At 38.5% G+C, this 23,104-nt stretch overlaps 1 protein-coding gene across 1 annotated transcript in view; it reads left to right on the top strand.

Annotated features, from left to right (window-relative positions):
- Window positions 1-1,248: 1,248 nt before the first annotated feature.
- Window positions 1,249-23,104, top strand: part of PLAA (phospholipase A2 activating protein) — a 41,409-nt gene continuing 19,553 nt past the window's right edge. Inside the window, exons 1-7 of the mRNA XM_037491474.1 lie at window positions 1,249-1,797; window positions 8,215-8,408; window positions 16,022-16,122; window positions 16,207-16,327; window positions 18,475-18,642; window positions 19,206-19,341; window positions 21,118-21,287. Coding sequence (XP_037347371.1) covers window positions 1,649-1,797; window positions 8,215-8,408; window positions 16,022-16,122; window positions 16,207-16,327; window positions 18,475-18,642; window positions 19,206-19,341; window positions 21,118-21,287 — 1,039 coding nt within the window. The 5' untranslated portion in view covers window positions 1,249-1,648. The remainder of the gene's footprint in view (window positions 1,798-8,214; window positions 8,409-16,021; window positions 16,123-16,206; window positions 16,328-18,474; window positions 18,643-19,205; window positions 19,342-21,117; window positions 21,288-23,104) is intronic.

Below are 23,104 nucleotides of genomic sequence, written 5' to 3'. Positions count from 1 at the left end.
TTTATTGTCTTATATGCCTATCTTCTGAAGTTTCAAGTCAGTGCAATACAAAGTGAACAAACATGTCATTGTGGCTGTGTTCTCAAAGTTTGTACAAACATTTTCATGTAGTTATTCCATTTGTGCCCAACATGTTTGCAGTGATCACTTGTTATCCTTTTGGTCACTTTGTAGAGGAGTTGCCAGCCCCAAATATGCCATTTGGTAGGAGGGTTATTGTGCACTGAGAAACAAAAGAAAAGCTCTCTATTAATCCCCTACTGGCTGAAAAAAAAGGATAAACGTTTTCGCAAATGTCCTCCCTGCCAAGCAGGAAGGATAAAAGTTAATAAAGACAACTTGACTTTCCTGGTGGCCTAGGGGTTAAGCAATGTTTTCAGTTATTTGTCCCTGAATTTCTCGCTTGGATATGTGAGAAACATGTCACTATTTTTCTCTTCCTAATCTGTATTTTTGCTAGAGAGCCCTAGAAGCTGGAAAGAAAGTTTTTCTTCCTTTATACTATTGCATATTGATCGAGAGAGCTGCTGACATGGAATTCTTCCTCCTTGCTTCATACATATGGGACACCCACAGTTTGTATGCAGATAAGACAGTTGGAGCAAACCCCTTGTTTTAAATCTTTGAATTGCTTTCACACACGCAAAAAATGTGTTTAATGGGCCTCCCTGTTAGCATAAGGGGTTAAGCACCGCACTATGAAGCAATCCACAGCCTCTGCAGCACGAATTCGATCCCCGTCCAGGGAGCTACCCACACGACACAGCAGACCTCTCCTGTCTCGCCCACTGCTCCCCTCAGCAGTGTATTTCGGTCAGTCTGCCTGTCCTGCTCCCCACTCGGTCTCTGGTGAATCCTCTCACCCCCTGCACCACTGGCCTGTACCCCAACCCTCGTATGCATAAATAAATAAATCTTTAAAAAAAAAAAATCTTTTTAAGTACTCAGAACACTGTTTCTGCACAGAATTTGAGGCAAGCAATTGCTTCCAATTTGCCCCAAGCGTTCTTTCTAATTTAAAAACCACCTTAAGCTTGTAAAAAGTTCAGAAAACTGCGCAGAAAAGGAATGAAAAATAAGGGTCACGATGCTCTAAAACTCACTCGTGGGCAGAGGCCGAGAAGCGCCCCAATACACACAGCCCACGATTCAAAATATCCGGTTTCGGCGCCTCCGCTGCACACGCCCCACCAGCGCGTGGCATTGTGGGATTTGTAGTCCCGACCAGTATCCCTTGCTCCTGCAAACGGGGCCCGGAAGGACTCGAGCTAGGAAAGGCCCCGACTGGGCTGCCTGGGCAGAAGGGTCGCGCGTCGTCATAGCCTTGGCGACCGGAGGCCCAGCGCTCGGTAGCGAAGCGAGCCCGGCCTCCGCGCCGGCCTCCGCGGTCGGGACGCACACGCTCTGCGTCATGGCGGGCGGAGGCCGATGATGAATTCCGGTGTGCCCGTCGGGGTTGCTGTGTCACTCGGCCCGCCCGGCGCGCCCCTTCCCCGCCGCCCTTCCGCACCGGCTCGCGGGCTCTTCCGGTCTCCGACGCCCCTCACCTGCAGGCCCCTTTCCCGCCGCCCCCCGGCGCACGGCGGGTCTCCTGGGCGTACGGATCTCGCGCGGGGCCGCGGCCGGGGGCGCCACGCGCGGTAGGGCCATGGCGAGCGGCGCCTCCAGGTACCGGCTGAGCTGCTCGCTCTCGGGCCACGAGTTGGACGTGCGGGGCCTGGTTTGCTGCCTCTACCCCCCGGGGGCCTTTGTGTCTGTGTCCCGAGACCGCACCACCCGCCTCTGGGCCCCGGACAGGTGAGTGCGGCGGGGCGGGCCGCCTCCCGGTCCCTCGGGGTGCGGAGCCTCCCGGCGGGGTGTGGGAAGCGAGGGGCCCTCCCCGGCTCCAGCCTGCGCTCTTGCTCTCTCCCTTGGCCCTCCCGCCGCCGGGGGGCCCCTCCGAATTCTGAGAGTGTTAGCACCTTGGGCGCGCTGTGTGGGGAACCGGTGAGATGTGCCTGGAAAGAGCACCGTGTTTGGAGAACTTTTTTTGGTCTAACTTGGCCACCAACGAGTGGGTGACCTTGGACGAACCACTTGTCTTTTGGGGCTTTGGGATTTAGGCGATGATCTCTGTGTTTCTTTTAGATTTAACAAATTATGGGTGCTAGGTGTACTCTCCTAGATGAGTTAATGAAAACATCTGGCATGTAATTGAAGTTAAGTTCTTGTTTTCCGAATTTGCTCTTTAACAATCTTCCCTCGAATTTAACTTTTGAGGGCGCCAGAAACTGCATTGCAAAAAGTTGCGTTGGCTCCTCTTCTGGTCTTGGTTAGAGTTTCCAAGTCTGGGACTTGTGATGGACTTGGGTGGAGAGGAGGAAACGCTGCAGATGTCTTAGGGATATGTGGTAAAGCATTGTTTTCTTGGGGAGAGAAAGCCCGCCCAAAAGATTGTCTGAGAGATTACCCAAAAAATGAGAACGCCCCAGTTCATATTAGGTTTGAGGTTTCAACTCTGATTTGGCTGGTTGTAACAGAAAATTTATGACCTGGAATACATTTAATTTTAGAAACAGCAACATTAGGGTTAGTTCCTTTTTTCTGTAGTTAAGCCTCCAAAGGTTTAACTTACAGTTTGGGTGACCATCCTTCAGTTCAGTTGATGACTATTCTGTGCCTTCTACTTGTTTGGGATCCTAAAGAATAAGACTATGGACTCGTGCCCTGTGTTTATAGAACTTTCTGATACTCGTGGAGGGAAGATGGATCAGAAAGCAAGCAAATAAATAGACATTGGTGCATGGTACTTTGAAGAAATCAAGTAAAGGTACAGAATTGAATGGGGAGAGATGTTAAGGAGGAAAGGCTCTCTGAGAAGGGTTTTGTATTTGGTTTGTGTTAGGCTGACAAGAGATGGACAGCTTATTCTTGGGAGCCTGAAATGTGGAGGGTTTGAATTGGGAGAGCACTGTAGGTTGTAGGGAAAGGAAGCATAGAGACCATTGACTAGGAAAGAGTAAAGCCTTGTATGCTGGAGCAAATGAGCTGTGAAGTGATCTGTGAAGTGAGGGTAGGTTTTAGATGTTGGCAGGAGCCAGATTATGCCTTGATAAGGGGGCTAAGGAGAGAAGTCAGTATGTGGACTCCTTCAAAGTCAGTATGTGGACTCCTTGGAGCAGAGTGCTGCATCTCGTATACCTGTTGAAAAGTTTCTGCTAGCTGCTGGTTGGAAGGAGTTGCAAAGTGGTAACTGTGGAGGTAGATCTGCTTGGAGGCGTTTGCAGTATGCAGCCAAGAAATGGTAATAGACTAGACTAGGGATATTGTAGAGCAAACTCTGTGTTGGATGAGATGACCTCAGAAGTCTCCCAAGATTCTGTGATACCCAAAACCGCTTAGTAACATTAAAATAGAACCTTGTGTTTTATTTGGGCACAGTTAATTAAGTTTATATTTAAAAATTAAGTTCAGCAGAAGCATGTGCAATTTAAGATATAAACATTGCACTACAGAGGATTTAAAGGATGCTTGGTGTAAACTTTTATGTTTTGTGGGACTGTCCTGCATTTACCAGGAGCTTGAGGGTTTTTGTTGTGCAGAAATGATTGCATGTTTGAAATCGAGGGGTTTTTTTTCCATTTAACTCATGTTTTTTTGTTTTATGTTTCCAAATTTTATTTTTTATTTATGTATGTATTCAACTCATGCTGATTGAGAGCCTGCATTGTGCCAGGCACAGAGCTAGATAGTAGTTAGTGAGGTTAGATTGTTTTACCTCCCATTTCCAATTGCTCAGGTTAGAACATCTCATCATCACTGGTGAGAAAGCTCTTATGCATCCCAACTAGAGCATCTCATCTATAGCGTTAGTGATATAATAAAGTGTCCTCCAAGTTAATGATGTGCTATTAAATATTTGGAGACATGATAAATGAAATGTGTCTTCCCATGTACATTGTTTATCAGGGCAGTAAGTGTAGGGATGGACTTGAAAGGTTAGGGGAATTTAATTTGATTCCAGGGAGGCAAAATGGTTCTATTCTAGGGAGAACTAAACCAGATACCTTATCTTTTACAAAAGCCCATTGAAAACCCAGGAAGTCTGGGCCTTTTGAATGCCCTTCCAAATGAGAGATACACTATTTTTTGGTTGTGCATGGAACTGGATCTCTCAACATGCCATTGTTTTAGACTGCTTCAGGCTTCTCAGTCCACTTCATGTTAAACTGGATTTCGCAAGTCTATCAGCTGTTGCTTTGCCTTTTGAATGCTATCCATATATGAAAGATACAACTTCAGATTGTCTATTTAATATGCATTAAATCCTTCCTGATCATTCCAAGACTGAAGTGACTTGTTCTTCATGTGAACACTCAGCATTTTTGGTTCTTAATCAGATATTTCTGTGGTATTCAAAAACTCAGAACCATTCCCTCCCTCCTCTCATTTTCCTTTCTTTGAAGATAAAATTTTCATCTCTTTGCTTATTTTTGTATCTTATTTATCCTTATATAAAGTGCTGTATTGCTGTCTATTTTTTAATTTCAGGCATTTTTATTAGTTTCAGTTATGGTACATGAGAATTTAACTGTATCATCTGCCAACCCCCATCATATTACATCCCTTCTATGTCCTGATCCTTATTATACAGGTAATTATATTATAGCTTAGCTTAATTTTATTAACTATAATAGAGCTTTATTTAGATTAAATCAGTATTTTGTGTTAGCATGTGTAATCTCTCAACACCTGATCTGTGAAATAAGGTGTGATAACTTATCCTCAACAATTTTATGCTTTCTCTGTAGTTAATGTCTCTTTTGGTTTTCACTTGCGTAGTTTTAGTGATAGATCACTAATTCAGCTTTAAGTTCTTTGCTGGCTGTCTAAATATTGTCTCAAGACCTTTAGACATATTGGAAAATTTCCAGTTTCATCTTCTTGACAATGAAGACTTTTTGAACTGGTCTATCAGCTCATGACAGTTAATTCTGAGACCTCCCTTTACTGTCATCTCTGTCATCCCCTTTATGGACAACATGTGTTGGATTTCTATTATTAATATCCATTAACTTTCTCTTTCTTAGTTTTCTTCCTTGATGCCTTATTGGAACACATTCTCCTGGGGTTTTGCCTGAAATGTAATGCAGTGAAAATAAATGTATTAAAATCTTGCAAGACTGAAAGTGATATTATTCTGCCTTGCTAACTTTCTAATTTCCAAATAAATATTCTTAAGAATTTGAAGCTATTGCTTCATTATCTTTTAGCTTCTAGTGTTACTGTTGAGAACTCTGAAGCCATTTTGATTGATATCTATATATCTCTCTCTCTATATATAGAGAGAGATATATATATATATATTTTTTTTTTTTTCTTCTCTGGAAGGCAGTCTATATTCATCCAGTTTTCAGAGCCTTCTTGTTTATAAAAAGTCATTTCCTAAGTTCTGGGACATTTTCTTATTAATTCTTTGGTATTTTTCCTATTTTCTTTTCTGGATCTGTTTTTATTGAGACACTGCAATTGTTTCTAAATCTCTGTCTTCTCATTGTGCTATAACCTCCTCAGAGACTGACTTGACTTTCTGTAAAGTTATGTTCTTGTTTCATGGCTGCATGAAAGGATAGTAATGATGATTGTTTTTATTTTTACTGTCCTTTGTGGCTTGTATCTTCCAAATTGTTTGTTTTCTCTTTCCTATTTGTTTTGGCCACCATACTGTGTGCTGGAGGACATTTCCCCAAAATGTTTGGTAGTTCTTATTCTGTGCTCAGTGTTAGGGGTAGGGAGCTTAAACAGCTGCTGGGAATCTTTGCTCTTGGTGGGACTTGCTGGCTGAGAGCTTCACGGTAGCTTCCCTGACTGGACCGTTTCACTGGACTGATCTCCGGCCTCAGAGATGGCTGCCTGATTGCCACGGTTTTGTCTTTGGTAGCCTTGGGCACCATTATAAGTACATGTTCTTCATGCCGCAAAGCTCAACAAGGCCTTGTGTCACCCCATTTAAAGATTTTCACCTTTTCTAGAGAAAAATGTTTCATATTTGCTCGATGCAAATAGGACTACTGTCTGTCTGAGGTGTCTATATTTTTTTTTAGTCTATATTTTTTCAATGATTCAAGAAATACTGTTTACTATGTAGAACATTGTGCTAGGAATTTGAGAATGTAAGAAGAAGAACCAGATATGGATTCAGCCTTTAAGAATTTCACAGACCACCGTGGGAGATGCACATAAACACCTAAGCTGGGAACTGCTGTGTGTCACAAATAGGTAGATTTAGTAGTTTACATAATAGTTTTTTTTTTAAAACATGTCCTACCTTTTAAGTTCCTTTGGGCTAATTGATAAATGTTATTTAAAAGCACAGTTTAAAAAAAAAAAAACTCACCAAAATAAAATAAAAGTTAAAAATACCTACTACCAGATCTTATGAAGACTTTTTTTTCATATGATTCAGTTTCTGACTTACTCTGAAGACTTTCAACTTAGTCTGCCTTATTCTAGTCCTACCCTTTTTTCTCTTCCTTTTTCTAGAGTTACATGGCGCTGGCAGTTCATGAATCTGTAGGGGATTCATTGGTAAATTGGTTCTTTACTTACTTATACAAGAACGGGGGTATAGGCAAGAGGTGCAGGAAGGTAAGAGAATTCACCAGAGACAGAGTGGGGAGCAGAACAGGCAGACAGAAGCAGTGAGCAAGACAGGAGAGATCTGCCGTGCCATTTGGGTATCTCCCTGGCCAGCTGGGAATCAAACCTGTACTGTAGAGGCTGTGGACAGCTTCACAGTGCTGCACTCAACCCACTGCGCCACTGGGAAGGCCCTCTTTTTTTTTCCCTTTTCTCTCTGGCCTTGTTGGTTTATGTCTTTCCTAATTTATATATTATATACACATATACATGAAGGTGTATACCTATATGCATATGTGTATATACCCATATTCATGCATATATGAAAAAAATAGATATTCTAAGATAGACAACTCCACAAAATAACCAAAAAAAAGGAAAAGAGAAAAGGATTATAACTTTGAACCCTGAGGTGAACAGAAAAGTAGTAAAGACCTTAGTACAGGTGAGAAAAATGAATTCTAAGCAGGCAATTAGGGAAAGTAGAGAAGCAGTTTACCATTGAATTCCCCAAAGGCTCAAGAATTAGTAGTGGGTCTCCCTGGTGGCGCAGCGGGTTGGGCGCAGCTGATTGAACGCAGCGCTGTGAAGCTTTCTGCAGCCTCTGCAGCATGGTTTGATCCCGGGCCGGCCAGGGAGATACCCACATGGCATGACAGACCTTTCCTATCTCACGCTGCTCCCCTCAGCAGTATATTTTGGTCCTTCTGCCTGTTCTGCTTCCTGCTCCATCTCTGGTGAATTCTCTCACCCACCCGTGCCTCTGGCCTGTACCCCAGTTAAAAAAAAAAGAATTAGTAGTGCTATGTACTTCCAAGTATTTTGGGGAGAGAGTTAAAAATAGAGGAGTATGTTTGATCTGTGTGGGAGTCTTATCTCTTTGTGTGCACTTGTTTTATCTCCTTCAGCTGGACTGTATACTCTGATTCAACTTGAGCCAGGGTTATCATATCCCTCTCAGCAGCTAACTTCCTACCACATAGTTTATCACAACCAGCTATTTAGTTCGGTATATAAGCAATGATGCTAAGTGACTGATTCACATAACAAATTATTCCCAAAGCAATTATTAAGGGGCAGTATCCCTAGAGCAGCCATTTATATGTCCCTCTATTTGTTCCTTTAGTTTGCATATTGAGAACGATCCATATTCTAGCTACTTAGATACACACACTATGCTAATGGGTACTAAAATGCTTCATAGTGTGAAAATGTTCTCTCTATGTAAAGCCTTATTGGTAGTGGATTCCATTTTCCTAATTGCATGAATGTTTCACTTCAACAGGGATTTCTTAGAGTAACAGTCACTAATGTGTAGAAATGAAAGAGGATGAAAAAATACCATGTAGGATATTTGTTTCCTCTCTTTCCTCACTTGTTCTTTCTGCTGATGAACAAATTCTTACCAATGAAACAGTGACCTTTTATTCTGATGTGAACCTCTGTTGTAGCTAATATAAATTAGCTATTTAATATTTAATTTCAAATTATATGCTCTCTACAGTTCACCCAAGAACTAAATGAGTACCTGATAAGCCTATGTTCAGCTAAGTGAGGGGACAAACGTATATTACACTAATTATCATGCTTTTCCAGTCCTAACAGGGGCTTTACAGAAATGCATTGTATGAGTGGCCACTCCAATTTTGTATCTTGTGTATGCATCATACCTTCAAGTGACATGTACCCTCATGGACTAATCGCCACAGGAGGAAATGACCACAATATTTGCATTTTCTCACTGGACAGTCCAGCACCACTTTATATACTAAAAGGTCACAAAAATACTGGTGAGTATAATGCTTTGATATTTTTCTATTTTAGGACATTTCATCTTTTGAAATTGAACTTGATATCCATTTTCCTAAGTTTTTATTTTATGTTGTTTTTACTTATAGCTGTAGTTTGATAATGAAAATCTTTTTGGATCATCATAATCTTATAAATGTCTCTTAATTCTCTTATAATTTTATTGTCATTAAATATTGTCATGCTTATATATGTAAAAAGTAAAGTGTTCAGTTACAAAAGGCACTGTATAATTCTAACCTGCACTTTGTGATTTTGGTTTTTCAACTATGTAATGTAAGAAGTTCATTTTCAGACTTGTAAAAAACTATTGTAGAAATTCTCATTTATATAAAAGGAGAAGCAGTATTTTATAATGTGTTTTAGATAAATCTGTGCAGTCATGTAATGCTTAATGACACTTGTTCCTGTCAAAGATGGATCATGGTTGTCCCGGGTCTATACGACAGCCTCCAAGTGTAGTGGACAATACCATTTAGATTTGTGTAATTATACTTGACGAGGTTGGCATAATGACAGAATCGCCAAATGGCACAATGAAATGTATATATTCCCATTTAAGGGATATGTGACTGTATAAAAGAGGTAATAGTATGGTGGTCCATTCACCCATGTGTTTACATGGCTTCAAAGGTTGTTATCACATGGCCTATCTTGTTTTATCTTCCCCCCTTTCAAATAAGGTTTTATAAAAGAATTCCAATATACTCTTTCTTTCCCTCCCTCCCTTCCTTCCTTATGTGGCTCTAAAACAGGGATTGTCAACTTTCTGTAAAGGCCAGATGTAAACATTTTGAGATTTATAGGCCTGTGGTTACTATTACAACTACTCAACTATTCAGCTCTGTTATTGTGTACAGAAGCAGCCATCGGCAGTAAATAAATGAATGAGCTTATCTGTATTTCAATAAATTCTTATTTATGGACCTTGAGGATTGAGTGTCATAAATTTCGTGTTAGGAAATACCGTTTTTTTCCTTCTCTCAATCACTTAAAAATATAAAAGCCATTCTTATTGTGTGAGCTGTATAAGAATAGGTAGTCCACATGTCATAGTTGGTTGACCTCTCAAAGATAAGGATTCAGTCTTTAAAAAGTAAAAACTATTGTTATATTTCCTAAATGAATGTTCCGATTTGGCCTGCTTCATAAATTTTTTATTATTTGAATTGTGACCAGACAAGATCCATGTCTTTAAATCTGTTGGTTTCTTCCCTTACTATTTTTTTTTTTAAAGATTCATTTATTTATACAACAAGAACTGGGGTATAGGCCAGAGGTGCCGGAGGCAAGGAGGGGTGGGCACGAGAGGACTCACCAAAGACAGAGTAGGGAGCAGAGCAGGCAGATGTACTAAAATACAGTGCTAGGGGAACAACAGAACAGTGGGTGAGACAGGAGAGGTCTACTGCTCTGTATGTAGGTTAGCTCCCTGGCCAGGGATCCAACTCATGCAACAGTGACTGGCTGGATGTAGCTTGATAGTGCTGTGTCTTTAACCCCTGCGCCCCCAGGGAAGCCCGCTTTCCCTTACTATTTGAAAGCAGGTTATTTTACTTGTAGAATTTTCTGCATGTGAAATTTGCTGATTAAAACTTTGTTGTTTCCTTTAACATATTCCTCAATCCCCTATATTTCTTGTAAGCTGCTAGTTAGATCTAGATGGTTGATCAGATTCAGATACAAGTTTTTGGCAAGAATACTTTGTAGGAAGTATTGAGTACTTTCTGTTGTAGCACTTTGGGAAGCACACACTATCTCTTGTGCTGTTAAGATTGATCGGTGGGTTCAAATTATGTGAGTTTCATTAATTCATTATAAAGTTTCCATTATAAAGATCCAAAAACATTTATATTATGGTTTTTAGAATCTGTTGATGATCATTGCATAAGTCCATTATTTCATTAAGGTGTATAGGTGGTTATAGTTTGATTCTACCATTATTTCTGCATTTAATAGGTAGTCCCCAAAAAGGGAGAGCTACCCCAGTCTATTACTGGTTACTTACTTGACTTGCTCTCCTTTCTTCAGGTAAAATATATTCCTCTCTCCCTCTCAATGTCAGACAAACTGAAACTTTAAACATAACATCAAACTCAAGGCTAAGTGTCTCTGGATAATAGTAGTCTAAACATCAGGGTGGTGATGCTTGCATGGTTTTACATGATCACTTCTAGACATAGTCCCTTTTAAATTAAGACACCTGTGGAATAAAAACACTAGTTATTTGTCGCCGATTTACTCAATACAAATTGTGGAACAGGATAATCAGAGCCAATACTACGTTTTGGAAAAGCGAGCAATGCAAGATAGCCATTTTTAACCTGGAGCCATTATGAAATCCATATGCAAGACTGTTTCAGGACCTCGTGCTCTGAGAGAGGAGAGAGATTTGTGATTCTCCTCAAAAGGTGTTCCCCCAGTCCCATTTTTCTTTATGGCTCTGCTCTGACCTATAGGGACACTACACATTAGTAATTGCTTTGGGAATAATTTGTTACGCGTGTGTCACTTATGCATCACTGCTTATATAACTATATGGCCCTTATGATAAACTATGTGGCAGTGAGTTAGCTGCTAAGAGACTCAAGTTGAATCAGAGTTTGTAGTCTAGGTGAAGGAGATGAAACAAGTGCACTCTTCCTGTATTTTCCTGGGTTACATTGAAGTATATGCCCTTCTTGGGAACTAAGCAGCTATCTTACCTTGCTTTCTGCTTGTGGGAATTGGGAACACAGGAGTCTTTTAAGCCTTAAACAGTCACAGACTCTTTGATTCTTGGCAATATGACTTTCTTAAACTAGTTCCCTACAAGTCTAACTGTAGAATTGCCACCAGAGTGGGAGAGTGAACAGCTGGGTGTAAAGGGGCCCAGTGGACTATAATGGAGGATTATGGGTTCCTTGGTGGTGGGTGGTAGCATACATATGAAGAGACGTGATCCCATACCTCTGAATCAACACAGTAAGGTATCTTAATTGGTCTCTGTGTCACTAGCCCTATTTAGCTGTAGTCTGCATTTGCTGTATTTCTCTCCCCTCTCCCTTCTGTACTTGCCTCACCAGATTTAACTACTGATAACTTGAGCCGGTCAGACATCAGTGGGATGACTGCCGTTTGGTTGTTTTCCTTGAGCTCTTTGCCCAGTTGAAAACATTTATTATCATGGCAAGAGGTTTTGGCTTCAGAAATACTTTAAATCCATATGGAAGTTTTGACAACTGTTTGTGATGGCCATATTTATTTTTTTCTTTATTCTTGCTGCATGACTGAATTTCAGTTGCCCTTTGCTGCTGGAAGAGCGTTCAGATTTACTCTTTTCATTTACGATTGAAAGTTGACTCCTCCAGCCCTTCAAGTCCGTAAATTTCTGGACTCTCCATTTCTGCTTGAAAATTAGCTAATGCTTGATCTTTTTCCATTCTTTTCCTGCTTAGTAAAATGTAACCAGTAGTAACCATTCCTGTTAATAGAAGTCTCACTTTCCAAACTTTCTTTAGGTTATGTGTTTTTAATATCCTCAGTTATTGCAGGCAACTGTTTTACAAAACATTCCTGCACAGTGTTAAAAGGATCACTGACCTTGCTTTCTTTGGTCTCCTCATGACTCATCAAGTGAGTGCCATGTATTTTAGATTTTTGTTTCACAGTGCCTTCTGCCGATACCTGGATCATTCAGGTTTGCTAGATAACATTGTGCTAACAGACAACTCCAGATATCAGTGGCTTAATACAGTGTAAGATTGCTTAGCTCTTCATGGCACAGTACTGGGCTCTGCCCCTTAGATTCACGCAGAGGCTTTATCCCAACGTATTTTTACAGACTTTGGAGCGGGGAGGAGGGTGGGAGAGGGAGACATACTTGTATCCTGTCCTTAAAGCTTCCACATGGAAGTAACATTATTTCCTCTCATTCTTTAATGCTAGAACATGTCATGGAAATTGCCAAAAACCAAAGGAAATGGAGAAATTCAGTCTTAACATTTGGTTAGACAGCAAAGAGCAGAAAATGTTTAATGGATATCAGTGATGGCTGCCACACACATTAAATAATCATCTGTTTCATGTTTTCCCAGAAACTTCCCTCTTACATTCTGCTGTTGTATTCACACTCCCTGGATTCCACTTTGCATGTCTGTTTTCTAGATTCTACATTTTTTGTTATTCTTAACTCCTTTAGTGTAATATAGCTGTTGCTAAGAAAGATAAGACTGTAGTTAAATCATGTTTGCATATTGGAAAATGGCTGTACTTCACCTTTATGTTTGATTGTTAATTTGGCTAGCTATGGAATCCTGTGTTACAACCATTAACCTTAGAATTTTGAATTTACTCTTTTTACATCATTGTTCATTTTTCTGTAATATTTGATTTCTTCCCACAGATGTAATCCCTGTAAAATTCCCACCACCAAATCACCTGTGAACCGTCACCATAGTCTATTTTGCTCTTCTCTCCCCATTTTGACTCCTTTCCCTGATTCTCCCCTGCTGTATGTCTCAGATCGATAGTTTGCCTGCTAGTTGTTTTTTTTCCCCCAACTCCTTCTTCGCTTTCCCTGTATCCCTCCTATAAGTGAAATCATTTGATACTTTACTTTTCCTTCTGACTTACTTCACTGAGCATAATCCCTTCTAACTCCATCCATGTTGCTGGGAATGGCATGAGTTTATCTTTTTTGATGCTGAGTAATATTCCATTGTGTATATATAAATACCACATCTTCTTTATCCATTCATCTGTTTGTGGGCATTTGGGTTGTTTCCATATCTTAGCTATTATAAATAGTGGTACAGTAAACATAGGAAGTCGCATTTCCTTTCGAATTAATATTTTTGTGTTTTTGGGCTAGATTCTTAGGAGTGGAATTGCTGGTTCATACGGTAGTTCCATTTTTAATAATTTGAGGGTCCTCCACACAACCTTCCATAATAGTTGAACCAGTTTGCATTCCCACCAGCAGTGTAAGAGGGTTCCTATTTCTCCACATCCTTGACAGCATTCATTCTCAGTTTTTTTAATGTGGGCCATTCTTACTGGTATGAGGTGGTATCTCATTGTGGTTTTGATATGCATTTCCCTGATAATAAGTCATGTTCAACAATTTTTCGTATGTCTTTTGGCCATCTGCATTTCCTTTTTGAAGAAGGTCTCTTTAGCTCTTTTGCCCATTTTTTGACTGGGTTGTTTATTTTTTTGTTGAGTTGTGTAAGCCCTTTGTAGCTCTTTGATATAAGCCCTTTATCAGTTGTATGAATTGCAAATATTTTTTCTTAATCTGTAGGGTGTCTCTTCATATTGGTTTTGTCTCTTTCACTGCACAGAAGCTTTTTAGTTGATGCAGTCCCAGCTATCTTTTCCTTCATTTTCTTTGCTTTGGGGGATGCATCTCTAAGATGTATGTCATGGAGTGTTTTGCCTGTGTTTTCTTCTATATATTTTATGGTTTCAATCAGGTCTTTTATCCATTTTGTTTACTCTATTGTCTTTTAACTTATGTTACTAAGAAGTTTAATGCTACTCTGATACCCAACTTTTCTATGGGTTAGTTTTCTTGCCTCCCAAACTTTTAGGATCTATTTCTGATGTTATAAAAATTCACAATGCATCTCTTTGTTTCTGAAAATGCCTTTTATTGGGCATATTTGTGGGTTGATTCAATTTAGTTACTCATGTCCTTCACTTTGGGACTCTTACTATTTCCTCTGTGCCCCCCCACCCATTATCTTTTCATGGAGTCCCTATTTAGTTGGATGAGGAGCATGCTGAGTTGGTTTTCTAGCAAAACTTTTCTTTCCTATTTTTCATGTCATTGCCTTTTTGATCTCAATTTGGGTATTTTTCATTTTTTTTTTTTTTTTAAAGTATAGCTCTCCTTTTAGTTTTTTACTTATTTTCACACTGGAATTTTTCCACCTCTTGCCTGCATTTAGGGAGATATATGCCTGACTACTGTTATTGCAGGAGCAGAGGACTACAGGTGCCCCATTGCAGGATGTAGGCTTTACCCACTCCCCTTGTGTACAGGAAGACTCTTTTCACTAAGCCTGGCGTCTTTAATCTTGAAACTGCTTTAGTTTCCCTAGAGAATAAAACCTCTTGTCTCCTGTAGTGAATGAGGATGTATTTTCTGATTAAGTTGCAAGGGGTATCTATTGTTTCGTTTTGTTGTATGCAGACTTTGATTCGCTCTTTTCATTTTTCAAGTCCTAGTTTCCTCCGTGGAAACTAGTAGAGGGATATTGAATCTCATAGGAGCTTTGTGGGGCCAGTCATTCTGCTTCTAACCACTCTTCTGTGGGCATCTAAATTACAATTTGCTCTATTTTGCTAAGTTAGTTATGTTGTTTCCTGTTGTATATAAACTTCTTACAGATTCAATACCATTTATAATGTTACATGGAAAACCTGCCATTTTTAATTAGAATTGTCTCTGTTTCCATATTTTTAAGACAAGTTTTCATGTTCATTTATAGCCTGTATATTTTTTAATGCCTGTATAATTTTATGTCAAGATAGTAAGACAATTATTTCACTGTTTCATTACTATTACACACTTATCTTGGCTACAGTTTTCACATTTTAGTTAAAATAATCTGTATGTTTCAAAACCATTTGTATTGTTTTATCTTCCTACATAGTTCTTAGAACTGAAGGCTTTGTGTAAGCCACTTAATCCTCTTCTTTCATTTTACACATGAATAATCTGAGGGTTAAGAAATAGTCTGGGGCCTCCTCGGTGGCGCAGCGGTTGAGCGCTGGGTTGCTAGGCTGCCCGCGGCCTCTGCGGCGCCGGTTCGATCCCCGGCTGCTCCCCGGCCACCGGAGGAGGGTCCCGCATGGCGTGCAGACCTCTCCTGCCGCCCGCTGCTCCCCTCAGCAGTGTACTTCGGTCCTTCTGCCTGCTCTGCTCCCCGCTCTGGCTCTGGTGAATTCTCTCACCCTCCCGCACTTCTGACTGTACCCAGTGCTTGTATAAACAAAACAAACAAACAAACCAGCAAACAAATAAATAAAGCATGCCTCTTAAAAAAAAAAAAAAAGAAATAGTCTGTGGTCACATAGCTCCTAAGTGGCACAACTTGGACTTGCTCCCAGGCTGTCTGGTACCAGTCAGTCGGCTCTTTTTTTTTTTTTTTTTTTTTTAAAGATTTGTTTTATTTTATTTATTTATTTATACAAGCACTAGGTACAGTCAGAAGTGCGGGAGGGTGAGAGAATTCACCAGAGCCAGAGCGGGGAGCAGAGCAGGCAGAAGATCCAAAGTACACTGCAGAGGGGAGCAGCGGGCTGCAGGGGAGGTCTGCGCGCCATGCGGGACCCTCCTCCGGTGGCCGGGAAGCAGCCAGGGATCGAACCGGCGCTGCAGAGGCTGCGGGCAGCTTTGCAACCCAGCGCTCAACCGCTGCACCACTGGGGACACCCCAGTCAATCTGCTCTTTACTACAACACTCTTCTGCACATCTCAAGCCTTAATTGACTAAGATACTGTCACAAAGTGCTTCTAAAATTGCAGTGCTTTAACAATTAGCAAAGTGTTGAGCATTATTCTCAATGAATATGTGTTAACTGGTGCCTTTTTCCCTCTTTTTAGTTTGTAGTCTTTCATCTGGAAAATTTGGGACATTACTTAGTGGCTCATGGGATACTACTGCTAAAGTCTGGCTGAATGACAAATGCATGATGACCTTACAGGTACAGTACTTTTTTGTGACTATTCTAGATAATAATATATGATGATTCAGTAGAAACATAAATTACTACCCATTTTATTCACAGGGTCATACAGCTGCCGTGTGGGCAGTAAAGATCCTGCCTGAACAGGGCTTAATGTTAACTGGATCAGCAGACAAGACTATTAAGCTGTGGAAGGCTGGAAGATGTGAGAGGACTTTTTCAGGTAAGATTAGAGTAGACAACTTTTATAATCTAATCCTTTTTTATTTGTTCAGATGGTTTTTTCTCTAAAGTTTAGAAACTAGAAAATGGTAATTGAAAAGCATCCCTGTATTTGAGTCACTTAATATGGCATGTAATTTTTCTAAAAATTAATATTTAATATATTTTAATGATATAATGAGACCTTTCGTAAAACAATCAGATGTGCACTAATAATAGCTACCTGATGAGATGTGATATATGTATGTGCTTCTGTGTATTACAGATATGTAATTTCTGGCTAGCCATTATGTTTTTGGCTTTTATTTTCATTTTAGCAAGGTAAACTTCCAAGCATAAACCTTATTGGTGTGTCAGTAGTGTCATCTTCACTCATGAAGTAAAACATCAGTATCTTTATTAGTAATAAAGTACATTAATACTAACAAATATTAGATTTTTATTGTGATTTCAGGTGGGTAGTCTATTTAAATTTAAACATTTAAATAACTCTTAGACTGAAGCATTTGCTATCTAATATCAGTAGTGCTAATTTATTGGGAGTCACGTTTCTGATGGGTTTTTTCCTTACTTTTATTTATTTCTTTGAAGTTGAACACTACACTCTATAGTACTGTAAAAAGTTCGTTGTGGACATAAGGCTATCTGTAGGTAGAATATAGACAATGAGTTATAACTAAACATGCCTGTTTTTCTGCTTCCATACAGAAAACGCACGTGTGTGTGTGCGTGTGTGTGTAGCTGTTGGTAATCTGGATAGTTAATCTAAATCAGCAGATATTGTGCACAGTGACTTCTGATCTTATTTACTAGATCACAAGTTCATAGAATGCTTTGCCGTTAATTATATAGTAATACCTTCAACAATGCTTCAATAAATAGTGAAAGAAATAAAATTTTATCAAGTTTTTGAAAATATTTAATAGTTTCTGTTAAGTAGAATATATGTGTGAATGTGTGCTTATACACACATGTATGTGTGTATACACATACATACATATATTCACATGTATGCATATTGACACATACATTAATTCATACCTATATGTATATATGCATGCATATGTATGTATATACATACACATATATGAACCTAATGCAAGAAGTTTGTTCCATAAATTCTTACCTTTAAAAAAAAATCACTGATCATTAGTTTTTATTTCACCATTTTAATGCCTGAATTTATATAAATTGTGAAATACTTCCATTGATAATGCAGTGGGGTTTGGCTTTCTGTTTGCAATTTGGTTGTATCAAAGGGGCAGAATAGGTTATGATTTGATTCAAAAAAGGTAAGATTGGGCCTCCCCGGTGGTGCAGCAGTTGAGCGCTGGGTTGCGAAGCTGCCCTCAGCCTCTGCAGCGCCAGTTCGTTCCCCAGCCGCCAGGTGAGGGTCCCACATGGCGCGCAGACCTCTCCTGCCGCCTGCTGCTCCCCTCAGCAGTGTACTTTGTCACTCTGCCTGTTCTGCTCCCCGCTCTGGCTCTGGTGAATTCTCTCACCCTCCTGTGCTTCTGACTGTACTCAAAATAAATAAATAAATCTTAAAAAAAAAAAAAAGGTAAGCTTATGAAGTGGGAAACTTGATTCTTACTTTAGCATTGCTACTAGTTGTGGTTTTAGATAAATTAATCTCTTTCAGCCTATCTTATATTTTAATAAAATTTACTTTTAGTGATGAAATTTTTACTTTGACTCTTAAATAATTAAATTCCTTTTGTGATATCAATTTTTGTGAATTTCTTCCAGTGTATTTTGAATATAAATCTTAGCATTTTGTGCTGAGATTGAGGGAATCTTTGTTACATTCAATTATAGTGTATGCTCTTGATTACTCTTGTTATTGGGGAAAATTAGGTGTAATCAATTGTCAGGTAAAAATAGAAAATTGAGGGGATCAAAATTGTGTTTCTAGCAGGTTTTAAAAGAAAGATAAGATGAATGTAAAATAACTTTGCAAGACTGATGATAAAAAGTGGTACCAAACACAAAACACTGTTTACTTGGCTTTTCTACAAAAAAAAAGATTATCTCTAACTCAAAAATCATTTCTTAGTACTCACTGATCTTCTGTAATGGTGTAGTAAGTTACATAAAGCTATCAGCAAATGATCCATTTTATTGAAATATGTTCTTTTTTTAATATAGGGCATGAAGACTGTGTAAGAGGTTTGGCAATCCTGAGTGAAACAGAATTTCTTTCTTGTGCAAACGATGCTAGTATTAGAAGGTGGCAAATCACTGGCGAGTGTCTTGAAGTATATTATGGACATACCAATTATATTTATAGCATATCTGTCTTTCCAAATTGTAAAGGTAAGATTATATTTCACTATTAATTCAATTTTTTTTTTAAGATTTTATTTATTTTTGCGTAGACGAATGTAGAAGAACTGGGGTGCAAGCCAGAGGTGCAGGGGGTGGTAAGATGATTCACCAGAGAAAGAGCTGGGAGCAGAACAGGCAGATCTACTGAAATACACTGCTAAGGGAAGCAGCGAGTGAGAATTGAGAGGTCTGCTGTGCCATGTGGGTTAGCTCCCTGGCTAGGGATTGAGCTCAGGCCACAGCAGTCATATCATGATAGCACTGAGACTTAACCCCTAGGCCACCAGGGAGGCCCTGTATTAATTCAGGTTTGATGAATGTGTTGTAAAAAGTTCATACATATTTGAGGAAAGACTTTGTATAACTTGTTAGAATGAGGTATAGGATGTAAGATATAGAGTGTATAAAATTGTTATTTTTGATAATATGGTATAAGTGGCAAATAACATAAAATTTGAAACTTTAAAATACTTTGGAATCATCTAGAAAGATAATGTGTGTAGATATATATCTTTTTTTATTCAAACTTACTTTTCCTGTATTCATTTTAGATTTTGTGACAACAGCAGAAGACAGATCTCTGAGAATCTGGAAACATGGGGAATGTGCTCAAACCATTCGACTTCCAGCTCAGTCTATATGGTGCTGCTGTGTGCTAGACAATGGTGACATTGTGGTCGGTGCGAGGTATTTATATTATATTCAGTCAATAAAGTGTCTAGCTAAATCTTTGGTAGACTGTGGGAGTGCACAGTGATAAGCATAAGGAATTTCAGGTGCATGGGGGGCATATATATGCACTTTGGGTTACCAAACAGAACAGTAGTGAGTGTAACAGCTTTTACACAAATGACATATGTACTGCAAGTTATGCAGTTGAAACAATGAATGTAAGAGAATTGATGTTCAGGAAAGTAGAGTTTGTTGTGGGAAAACTTTCTGGAAGAGGATGTCATTTGAATTGAATTTTGAAAGATAATAATAAAGGAAATGAAGCTTATCAAAAGAAATGATTAATAAAGGTAGCTTGAGAATGAAAGTGATACATGTAAAGATGAAGGAAAATGAAGTACAAATGCTGGGGAATAGTGTATAATAAATAAGGTGGGGCTTAATTATGGAGAACCTTGAATGGCAGGCATTTTTTAGATTGTATGTTTGGGGTTAAAAGGTTTTTGCTCTAAAGCTAGAATTGATAAGATTAAAGCAGAATTTGTGAATTATTAAATATGTCAGTAGTATTTAACTAATGGTAACAGTGGGCAGGAAAACAAATTAGAAAGCAGTTGTAGTAAGGGGTATGACGTTATGAAGTATTGGCCCCACATGCTGGTGGATAAGAGAACAAAAAAAAAAAAACAAACACAACAGATAATGTTGAGGAAAAGTGATCAGAAAGGGGATGAAAGAAAAAGCTAAAGCTTTAAACTTTGGATGATTGGAAATCTGTGCTAATAAAAATGCAAAGTATAAGAATTGGTTTGGTGCAAGGATGATTACCTTGGTTATAGACCTGCTTGAGGTCCAAGTGGTGGAGAGCCAAACTCATGCCAGTGGGTGTGGGAAGATGTACTCCAGCCTAGGGTAACGACTCAAACCGAAGGCAAAGCTTGGCACAAAACTGCCAGAGACAAGCAATAGAACATCTTTCTCTGAGGGAAGTACATACATAGGAGGAGGTATAGAAAGCTATAGACTGAATCATCATATACTGTGGGTAGAAAAAGAGAAGCAAGTAGGTTAAAGAGAAGAAAGAATTCAGATACTGAAATTCAGAGATGGTAAAGGAAAGGTTTTGAAAGGAAATTATGATCAGTGTCAATAGGTGTATGAGGGCTTACAGAATGAAAAGTTAGAAGAGCTTTTGTTCTTAATTGAAAAAATGTTATTAGTGACTTTTTTGAAATCACATTTTAGTAGAAAACAATAGAATAAGTTAAATAAGAGGAGATATAAAGTTGTTTGGGGAAATGAATGAGGATGGAATCAGACTACTCTGGCAATGACAGCAGGAGGCAAAAAGGCTACAATGATAAGGGACACAGAGCATAATAAAAGTGGAAGTGTTTTGCCTGGGTGGGACATTGATTTGTTGGTTTGGTTTTTTTTCCCTCCTAAGCATATTTGACATTGTGAAAAAAAAAGTAAATCAACGAAATGGGTGAAATTATTTAGTGAAGGGTAACTATTTAACTTGGAATTAAAAACTATATTAAGTATATTTCTCTCTTAATCTTTTGCCAGTACCTTTTCCCTGAAATAACCTTTTCCCATTCTATACATTGCTCTGGAAAATGATAGAGTAGTGTGCACTAAAGCCCACATACCTACATAGTGCAATATTCAGCTGTATAGGCAGAGTCATGTTTCTCGTAGTCACAAATACACATTTTTACTTTGGATTGTGTGATAACCCTAATATACAATGGCAGTCACTTAAAATGAGTTTGTTTTTCCTTATAGTGATGGTATTATTAGAGTGTTTACAGAATCAGAGGATCGAACAGCCAGTGCTGAGGAAATCAAAGCTTTTGAAAAAGAACTCTCTCAGGCAACCATTGATTCCAAAACTGGTGATTTAGGAGATATTAATGCTGACCAGCTTCCAGGAAGGGAACATCTGAATGAACCTGGTAAATATTTCAGGATGTCTAGTAGTAAAAAATGTTACCATGTTTGCCTTTTGGAGAGGTAAGAAAAGAAAGATTGTTTTGCTAGTGTTATTCTCTGTTTTTCTCAGATCTGGATTTTTGAGAATGTCTATCACTATGAAATAACCATTGTGAGAATCCATGTTTTTCTTGCTTTTGTCTTAGTTTTAGACTTCTAGATAAGTTCCCTATAAATACTTTTTTGTTTATTTAAATAAAACTTCCATTACTTATATATTGTAAGTACTCAGAAGTTACCTATTTAATAATTTTTGGTTAGTTCAATCCCATAAAAGGTTGTACAGGCTAAAAATAAAAATTAGTTGCACAGGATGATGTCTACTGAATGAACTGTGAGTCTTGAGTTTAAAATCAGAGGCAATTGCCCTAATAGAATCTTCCATTCAGTATATTCCTGCTCCACTATATCAGTTGTTTTCAGAACTTGTTCATGGATCACTGGGAATTCTGAGATCCTTTCATAGTGTCCATACAATCAAAACTAATTTCATAACATTAAGAATCTTTTATACTGTTAACATTTGCACTTAAAGTATGAAAGCAATCTGGGGTGAAACTGCTGACGCCTTAGGCTGCACTCGAGGCAATGGCTTTAAATTCTTGTGGTAATCATTGTGTTCTTCACCGGGCACACAGTCGTAATTTAAAAGCAAATGCCGTCTGACTTTAATATTAGTCCTCGAGGACACATTGAAAGTTAATTTTACTACATTTTGACCCTTTAATATGATTTTTTTTTATATTCTGGATTACAAAATGTAAAATACACATAAAATACACGGAAGTATCATACTATCCACCAGGATAAGTCAGTTAAGTTGCAGGCTGAGTTATTCCTTTTTTGTTATAGAATGCCATTTTTTATTTCAAAGGACAAATAACTATGGCTCTTCAGGCTTGCATATTTGGCAGACATTTTCTGATAATCAACTAATTAAGCATGTTTACTTTCAAGAAAACAACTTGCAGTATTTGTTGCCAGATACAATTCAAACTTTTGAAATGAAAATTCAAATTTTGGGAAATTTATGTCTGCCACCAGGATTTGATTACTTCCTTATGCTTAAAAGATTATTCTAATACTATCAGTGGTACTATTAACAAATGCAATTTTTATATAAATAATAAAATGTTTAAATATGTGGATGATCTGCTTTAATTCACTGTCAATATGACCAATTAATGGTGTTTACAAAAGTAAAAATGGGTAAAAGTTCAGTTGAAAGTCAGAGGATAAAGCAGCAAGAAGTGGTGATCAAAGTTTAAAGTAGAAGGTGGATTTCAGTGCAGTAGACCATGGAAAAAAATCACTGATATGGTTTCAGATCCTACATTGCAATCTTTGAAGACCTACAACTTTAGTATCCATATTTTTATAAAAAGACTTTTGAACTTGTCCTTTTTGCTTTGATTATGTTAATCTGTGTAAGGCTTAATCTCCTTTTGTATACTTCAACCAAAACAGCAGATTGCAGTGGAGTGAATGCTGAGGCAGGTATGACAGATAATCTAGTTGTCTTCTAGAAGAGAAACATCAAAGAGGTTTACAAAATGTAAAACAGTGCCGGTCTTCTAAATTTCTGAAAACATACTTCATTTTCATTAATATGTATTCAATATGTAATGAATCTGTTATTATTTTTCATGAAATAAATATGTATTTTTACTCAGGTTCAATTTCAAATCCAGTAAATCAGTTGACAGATACCACAGGGGAAAAAAGCTCTTTCAGCTTCTGAATAAGTTCTATGACTATTAAGAGATCTTCAAACCAAACA

Source organism: Talpa occidentalis, unplaced genomic scaffold (genome assembly GCF_014898055.3).
Source record: "Talpa occidentalis isolate TD23 unplaced genomic scaffold, MPIMG_talOcc4v2.1 talOcc4.7, whole genome shotgun sequence".
Classification (NCBI taxonomy): Eukaryota; Metazoa; Chordata; class Mammalia; order Eulipotyphla; family Talpidae; genus Talpa; species Talpa occidentalis.
The sequence above is the reverse complement of the archived record's forward strand: the minus strand, read 5'-3'. Positions and strand labels throughout refer to the sequence as shown.